Raw genomic sequence first — 8,780 nt, forward strand, 5'->3', positions numbered from 1 at the left:
GTCCATTTGCAGGAGACTGCTTTTGATTTATATGTATTCTTTAGGAAACTATAAAGCTTTTTATTATGCCAGCACTGGATAACTTCTTGGAATAGCATGTGAAGTGAATGAATGACTTAAAAAAATTCATGTTGGTGGTGATCATTTATGCTTGACCTTGTGCATGTAGAGCTTCTGTGCTTCCCCGGGATGATGTCAGATTCTTTATAAGTCACCCTTGTTGTCTGTGAAAAATATCTTTGACTTTGTTTCTTGTTTGCTAGCTAGATGTACTGGATCCATCCACCTGAAGATTGCTTCCGCATTAGGATGATAATAACGCTTCTTCGGACATGTGGGCACTACTTTGACCATGGTTCTTCCAAGAGGAAGCTTGACAAATTCTTAATATATTTCCAGAGATATATTCTTTGTAAAGGTTCTATACCTTTGGATATTGAATTTGACATTCAGGTATTTTCATCGGTATCGGCCCTTAATCGTTGGGCTGCCGATTCCCATACCGATACTCATCTGAATCGTTCTGTATTAGCTCAAAAAAAAAAAAAACTATTGCATTAACGTTGACACATGTTAAAACTATTAAAATAATTACAATTTAATATTAAAAATTAATTTTTAACATTTTTATGTATTGAAATTCTGCCGATATGATGCTTACCGGCCAATAGCTAGCCACAGATACTGACAACTTTGGTTTGGGAGATTAAACCTCCTGATTGGTTTTCTTTTGCTGATGATATGTAATGATTTGTGCTTTGCCCACAAGGGCTTCACTCATCTGGTAGGGGCGACTTATGAATGTTACCAAATTGATGGGACGTCACAAGTTTGAAACCCACGGGTGGCATCCCCAAGGTCAAAACTGAGTAGACTTCTTTGGTGGAACGGGGGACCTTAAGGGTTTTACCAACCTTAGGCCAGCCAAGGTGATGGGATGGTTTTTTTTTTCTCTTGTTTTATGCAAAAAAAAAATGATTTGTGCTTGTATATTCTTGATTTTGATAGCGTCTGCCTAACCCCTTTTTTGCTGATGATAAAGAAAGAGGGACTGACTTTTAAAATTGACATTTTATGTAATTTTTTTAAAGTTTTTGTTTTTAGATGGAATGACCTAAAATAACTCTAAAATTGATGAGACTTTGCTCTCCCTAGTCTTCAATGGAAGGGGAGTAATGATTCTTGCAAGAGAAATTCTTAACAATACATTTTTCTGGAGAAAAAGTGAGCATATATGATATTAAAAAAATACAAAAACCTTATAAAAGCTAATCTTGTGTTAATATCACAAAAATAGTGACATTTTAATATACTATTATGTTTTTTATGGTTGTGTAGACTTTTGAAAATATCGTGATGAAAGTTTCAAAATATCTCCAATACTTTTTGCTCAGTATAAAACAAGTGTGTATATTTGAAGTTGACAATAAAAGCCGAGAAAAAAAAAAGTTTCATAATTTTGCAAGTAGCAGCAACCAACTTCGAGGACTTGTTTTTCAAACTCACTACATGTTCGAGCCATCATTTTCTTTTCCATCTTTTTTTGGGGGGGGTTTCTGTTCTCGAATCCGAGGTTTGGCATTTCTGATAAAGGTCAGGGCGAAAGCGCCAGCACGGTGTGGAATATTACCCGCAGCCGAGTCGTTCGCGGGAAGGAGCCCGGATCAAGTGCCATAACATGGCAAAAGTTTTTGTGCCTTAGGCATCTGATCACCCTCCATCTTGAGGATAGGGCATGTCAGTTGTGGGGCCCATAACTGATGGAGGGCGATCAGGTATCTAAGGTACAAAAAATGTGCCATGTGATGGTACCTGATCCGGACTCCACGGGAAGATACCGACGGGGGCGGATCGCCAGCTCAGCAAAAAGCCGAGTGCCACGTCACCTCCCCTTCTGACTCCACTCTTCTCGCTCAAACAATTAATCTACAATTAAAAAAAAAAGAGAAACCCATTCAGACCGAAGAGTAGAACGTGAAAAAAGTAAACTATAAATATCGGTTCGAATTCGACCGATTAGATATTTTAATCTCAATCTGCGCTTTCTTGGATTTGGCCATTCCTCTTCTTCTTCTTCCTTCTTCTTGTTTTTCTTCTGTAGAATTGAAGAGTTATCTCTTTCTGTATTTGTGGTATCTTCTTCTTCCGTGGAATCTAAGTGATCTCTTTCCATCGTTGAGGTTTCTTCTTCTTCTTCTTCTTCTTTTTCTTCTTCTGTGGAATTAAAGTGATCTCTTTCGATCATTGAGGTTTCTTCTTCTGTAGACTTTGTGTGATCTCTTTCTCTGGTTGGAGTTTTTTTATACTTGTTGTTCTTCTGTAGAATTTGTGCGATCTCTTTCTATGGTTGGGATTTCTTCTTCTTCTTCTTCTTTCGTGGACTTTGTGTGATCTTTTTCTCTGGTTGGAGTTTTTTATACTTGTTGTTCTTCTTCTGTAGAATTTGTGAGATCTCTTTCTATGATTTCCTCTTCTTCTTCTTTCTTCTTCATCATCATCATCTTCTTCTTCTGTAGGCTTTGTGTAATTTGTTTCTCTGGGTTGGAATTTTTTATACTTGTTCTTCTTCTTCTGTAGAATTGTGTGATCTCTTTCTATGGCTGGGATTTCTTCTTCTTCTTCTTCTTCTTCTTCTTCTTCTTCTTCTTCTTGTATAATTGAAGTAAATTCTTTCTAGGGTTGGGTTTCTTCTTCTTTTCCTTCTTATATATGATCGCTTTCTAGGGTTCGGTTTTCGTTTTATTCGGTTGAATTGGGTCTTTGCTTGGGGGTTTTCTTTTTCTTTTCTTTACTTTTTTTTTGGGTTTTTTTATCCTGTTCTGTGAGAAATGGAAAATCCCAAGGCGATATGCGACCACTGCAACGAGGAGGGCGCCGTGCTCTTCTGCCGCGCGGACTCGGCAAGGCTTTGCTTGGTCTGCGACCGCCATGTCCACTCAGCCAACCCGCTGTCCAGGAAGCACGCGCGGTCGCACCTCTGCGACAACTGTAGCTCGCAGCCGGCGTCGGTGCGGTGCGTTACGGAGAACTTGGTGCTCTGCCGGGACTGCGATTGGGACGCCCACAGGAGCTGTACGGCCTCCGTTCATCACGACCGGCAGCCGGTCGAAAGCTTCTCGGATTGCCCGTCGGCTCGGGACCTCGGCTGGGTCTGGGGGTTCGATCTCTCCGACAAGTTGGTCCTGCTTCTCTTGGAAGGATCCGACATTAGGCGTGAAGATGTGGATTGGTTCTGTCAGAATTTGACCAGCGGCACTGACAACCCCCTCGATTTCTTTAGTCTTCAAGATGAGACCATTCCCTCTTCTGAATTCTGCTCTCTCCCAAAGGTATTGATGTTCTTGATTTTAACTTTATCGTAAAACATTGCATTACCTATATTAATTCTTTAATCTTCTTCCTGTAATTAGGTTCGGAATCGTGGTTGCTAACTACTTTATTTAGTCATAGATTTATGGTTGCAATAAATATTAATTTTTCCCTTTTGGGCAACTCAGAATTCAAATTTAGGATATCGGTTTGTTATATTTATCAGAAAATTTGTACTTATATCCAGTTTTATCTTTTTTTCTTTCTTTGGGCAATGTAGGTTCAGAATCCGAACTGCGGGAAACGGAAACAAGTGATCTTTAACCAACTTGTAGAATTGTTCAAGAGAGAGATAATGGAAAAGGATTTTGAACATGCTGGGCATTTGAGTCCGGCAACACCTAACCGGAGTATCCCGGCAGGACATCTCCAAGTGCCAGATTCTTGCAACGATCATATGCAAGAGCAGATGGTTGATGCAGATCAGCAGGCACCTTATATGCTAACAATGATGTTTCCTCCAGAAGGTGACAATTTGGGAGGGAATTGTCTAGTTGAAGAACTTTTTGGGGATGGTGGTGGTGCTTCAGATCAATCTAATCAGGTTTTTCTTACTTCCCAGTACCCATGTGGTGGCTATTTCATGATATAGTTTTTCCGTATGAAATGACTTGTTTTCTTTTATAAGGTTAAATATATGAATTGTAAATGTCACTGATCTTTGGTTAGGTACTCTGCTGATGTGATTTTCTGTGTTCACCAGTTATGCTTTGTCATGGTGGGGGAACAACTTTGAATTACTGGATTGTGAGATGATGTAAGAAATGAATGGCCATTGTATTAATAAGCAACAATATTAGAGAAGTAATATTTAGGAATTGTGTGTTTTCTTCTATCCCATACAAGCTGGGTATGACTCTTGACCATGCCGGCCTTGGGTGCCATCGGTTGGAAACGATGGCTTCTACAAGCAAAATTGGTGTTAGCTTTTTTGGAATAGCTTGATCCTTAGGGAGTTTGGTAAATCAGGATTGTAGTGCCCGGATATCCACCTGGCCAGTTCTTCATCAACTAAAATAGATACTAAAATTGAAAGTCCTAGCCATTTCTTCCTGTGTTTACTTCTTCTTGATTAATATTCATTCATGCCCATCATCAATACATGGTAGTTGCTCTCTAAAATTGTTCCTTCGTTTTTTTCCCAAAAAGGCTGCTAGTAAGCAAATTTTCTTCCTGTAGATAAGTAATTCATCTGGTTTGTCTTCTATATCCTTGCAGGTTCAGATCTGGGATTTTCAGTTTAAAGGATGTAAGGATCAGGTAGAATGTGCAACAACAGAAATCGGTTGTGGTGCATGCGACACAAAATTTAACATCAATAGCTTTGGTGATCTAACTGGAGGAACATCCTTGGCCACAGGAAATGCTATAGAAGACATGTGTGACTTGAATTGCCATTCCACAGGCAATGGCTTCTCTTCCTCGGATATTCAACACATATCTTTCCAAAATGTATGTTACTGTTCTCCTGCTGGTTGATATTCATTTTGTATAAATTTCATGGGTCATCTGTTTACTATTAATTATCTTTTAGAAAAGAATACTATATTATGTAACTATATGTAGTTTATTACCTTGAGTAAAATGAGCGCATTTAAGGATCATAGCACATTTTAAACATAAGTTAATGCTACTCTTTTGCTTTTGATTTTTGAGCTTTATTAAGTGGATTTTCTGAAAACACTAAGTTCATCAGTTGATGGTAATGTCTTGTCACTAAAAACTTCCCATGATCTTGCATCTTTCTTTGCAATGAAAATTAGCTGTTTCACAAAATAGAACCTTGGACAATGAAGGAATGCTTAACATTCCTCTGAAAGATTAGTGATACAAAGTGCATAATTAATGTATGTGTGATGCTTGTGCTCAGGCATTGTTGTTTTGCTTCTGTCCTAGATAAGACCAATGTTTTGCTTGTCTTATTGAGGATCAACATTGATGCCACACCTTGAGAGTAGAGAAACATCTTAAAAAATAGAAGAGAGAATCTCTTTGGATACTTTCTCAAGGATAGGTATATTGCCAGAAAATTTGCAGATTGTAAAGCAGAGCCTACATTATCATATTTAGTTGATTTCCCCTTCCCAAAATGAGTTTGTTAGGAATGGCAAATCTGCATGGTTCTTGCATCTGAAAAAGCTTTAAATTACTGACATGGGCAATTGACTGGAAATTGGATGTAGAGATCTAATAATAGGGTGAACTGGGACTTCCATTTATATGTCTGTTGCTCTCCTATGTGATTAATGCTTAGTGAGATGATAACTCTGCCCATGTTTCACGTACTATATGTCGAGCAGACCCATTGTGGCCTTTTCACAACTGTCATTTTCTTAGTAGACAATTTCGATCATTATGAATAGTTTGGGTTATAAATATTTGGGGTTACTCTTCATTCAGGGATGGTGACAAGGCATCTTAACAAAACACTTTTTTTCAGTTTTAGACCTATATCACTGAAAAGTGTCTAATTGGTAGGAGAGGTAAAGAGATGATGCTCATCCTAGCTGTTCTTTTTTTTTTCTTCGAATGTTTTCCTTTTATGATATGCAAGAGAATAACCAGATTCTAGATACATTCAGAATACAAGATGTTGGGGGAGATACCAAACGTCACTAACTGTCAAAGCTCAAGTCACCCTTATGGGCAAGAAAGAAGAGCACTTGGTCTATTGGCTGCGTGGGGGTTCCAGCCACTTGTGTTAGGATAATAACTAGATTATACTTGAAGTTAACCATATTTTCTGCTAATTCAAGGCTTTAATTTGTATTACTTTGGTTAGGCAAAGATAGGTGGTACCCAGTTTGTTGGCACTTGGCACTTAGGTTGTGGTAGGCTAAGTTGCAGGTCTGCGCTGATGCAAATATCAATATAGTGAGTCTAATCAAAATCCTTGTATTGCTGAATCCATTATGATTCAATATCATGAATCCAGCTTTGAGAAGATGTAACATGTTATGAGTTCCTTGATTTAGAACTGATTAAACAAATTTATCCAAAGGTGTTCAAGTATTTAACCATTGAATGCAAATAGGCCAATCTTGAACCATGGGAAATCAATTTGTAGCTTGTGTTTATGTCTTGAAATGTCCAGAACAATCTTATAAACCTAAACTATTTTGGGAATTTGACTGTTTACAAGCTCAAAATATGTGATTGAGAAGTAGGGAAAGAAAGGAGAAAACCTCTTGAATGAAATGATTAGTTACTCATGTACTAGTCTATAACCCTGGGTTACAGAAGATTCAGTGCCATATTTTCTAGTTGATCTCTTCTAAACTTGGTAGAAAGTCTTTGTGCGTAGATCTTAAAATTCAAATCAGTCCACTGTTTATTTCTTAACTGTATATTCCAACAGAAAAATGAACTAAAAAAAAATCTGGAACTTTGCAATGCGACATCTTGAAGCGATCTGAGAACCTGGTATGCATAGAGATCCAGTTCTTGTGACAAAACCTAGTTGATGATATCTCAAACTTATCTAGCTAATGTGATTGAAAATGCAAACAAATTGCTGGATTTCTCATAGAACCAAACCAAGAATGATTGTGCAAGCTTCTTCTTGATTACAGTTCAGACCAACACTTGCACAGAGGATGTTAGTAATTTTGAGCCATTGATTATACATATTGGATTGCTGAAGATTGGTCTTCATTTGATATCTATTACTGGAGGAATCAGCCAATGGTCAAAGGAAAAAGGAAAAATAATTAACTAGAATTAGGTGCCAGTACAATGGAAATAGATTCTTGGAATGAGACGAGTTAGCAATTGACAATTTTAAGGGTATCCTAGACATCATCAAAGACTGCCAAAATAGATAATTTAAGCAGGCAGCAACATAGATCCCCTGATGGTAAGAATGCAATTCTTTTTATGAGAGATGGTAGGAATACAATTATGTGGACGGTGAATGCCTATATTTGTTAACTTAACTATGTTGCTCTTCTTAAGTTTCTGTAAGTTGCTCCAAAAATGAAACATCACAGATTTTATGATGCACCTGGGAGATTAGCTGATGGTTTGTGAGAGCTGGAACCATGATTGTGGTGGCCAGTAACGACAATTGAGTACAGTTATTGCACTCTTTATGATTCTTTCAAGTGTTAAATCTGCACTTTGTTGAAAAGTATGTTCTATTTTGGCATATTTAATAATACATGTTTATGTATGATCCCAAACAGGCTGGTATGATTCACTTTGGCACGAATTGGCATCCTACATCAAGCAGCAAACAAAGCGAAGTACAATCAGAGATTAGTTTCTTACCCTCTGTAAGATCTTCTGACCCCACCTTTTCCCATCCAAGTCTGCATAGCAAGGGCACCGAAGAAAGATGCATAGCTGAACGCTCCATCCTAAGTAGAGGAGAACTGTTAAAAACAGCTACAGTTGACGATGAGCTATTGGCCCAGAACCGAGGCAATGCCATGTTGCGTTACAAGGAGAAGAAAAAGACAAGAAGGCATGCTTTCTCTCTCTCTCTCTCTCTCTCTCACACACACACACACACACACACACACACACACACACACAACCCCATAAAATATCATGCACACACCTGTTCTTCAGATATGCTTCTTGTCATCTGACTGGTAATTGGAATTGTACTGAACAGATATGATAAACACATTCGTTATGAATCCCGAAAGGCGAGGGCAGATACACGTAAACGTGTAAGGGGGCGTTTTGTGAAGGCAAGTGAAGGTATGGATGTTAAGGTGAGCCACTGAAACTGGTTCAGCAGCCTGAGTTTGTCCTGTAAATATTAGTTTGCTGAGGTAACCGATATCTGCTGAGATCCGAAATTTCTTTTCCCTCTCCCTTCCTGGCTTGGTTGATGCCTGATCCAACCAGGATAAAGATTTGTTTTGAGAAGGAAAGGAGGTGGTTCATATTTCATCTATTTAGATTCTGTTGTATTTATTAAAGACCCAAAAAAATAATGAATAATTCTTTTATTCTGTAGCTTCCTGGTTTCTGGTATTGAAGGTTGGCCCCTTTCACCAGAGTTTTGAATTGATTAAATTGCAGTTCCTCTCTGGAAATAAAAAAGGCATTTAATTTGGGTACTTGTGCATCTTTGTTGACAAAGCGCTTTCTTATTAATTATGGATATATATTTGCTACGATCGATTGTACGTACAATTGAGTTGGAATCTCATTTTGCGGGTTTTGACTCAATCTATCCTTAGGGATGTGTTTTGCATGCTCAATTTAGTAAGGATTGACTCTTGGATCATGTTTTTTAGACGAAAAAACATATTTTTATGATTTGAGAAAAATCAATACATTCATATCTGTTGATTGTTGGATCGCTGGAAAAACCTGTATACTGGTCAGATTCTGGCGATCTAAAAGCCGGTTCCTACTAATAAAACATGTAAATGTCATCTATAGTGTTAGATGTG

At 38.0% G+C, this 8,780-nt stretch overlaps 1 protein-coding gene across 1 annotated transcript; it reads left to right on the plus strand.

Moving 5' to 3' along the window:
* Positions 1–2,688: 2,688 nt before the first annotated feature.
* On the plus strand, positions 2,689–8,322 carry LOC149840422 (zinc finger protein CONSTANS-LIKE 14-like). The gene is made up of 5 exons (XM_090004425.1): positions 2,689–3,329; positions 3,590–3,913; positions 4,588–4,821; positions 7,554–7,834; positions 7,988–8,322. Exons 1-5 carry the CDS (start codon positions 2,829–2,831, stop codon positions 8,100–8,102), a joined length of 1,455 nt encoding a protein of 484 aa, XP_089860551.1. The 5' UTR covers positions 2,689–2,828; the 3' UTR covers positions 8,103–8,322.
* The last annotated feature ends 458 nt before the right edge of the window (positions 8,323–8,780 follow it).

Source organism: Nuphar pumila, chromosome 4, assembly GCF_984573655.1.
Source record: "Nuphar pumila chromosome 4, dmNupPumi1.hap1.1, whole genome shotgun sequence".
NCBI lineage: Eukaryota > Viridiplantae > Streptophyta > Magnoliopsida > Nymphaeales > Nymphaeaceae > Nuphar > Nuphar pumila.

Coding starts and splice junctions, on each gene's coding strand:
- LOC149840422 (XM_090004425.1), top strand. CDS start 2,829: ATGGAAAATCCCAAGGCGATATGCGACCACTGCAACGAGGAGGGCGCC. Junction 4,822..7,553: donor AACACATATCTTTCCAAAAT/GTATGTTACTGT, acceptor GATCCCAAACAG/GCTGGTATGATTCACTTTGG. Junction 7,835..7,987: donor GAGAAGAAAAAGACAAGAAG/GCATGCTTTCTC, acceptor TGTACTGAACAG/ATATGATAAACACATTCGTT.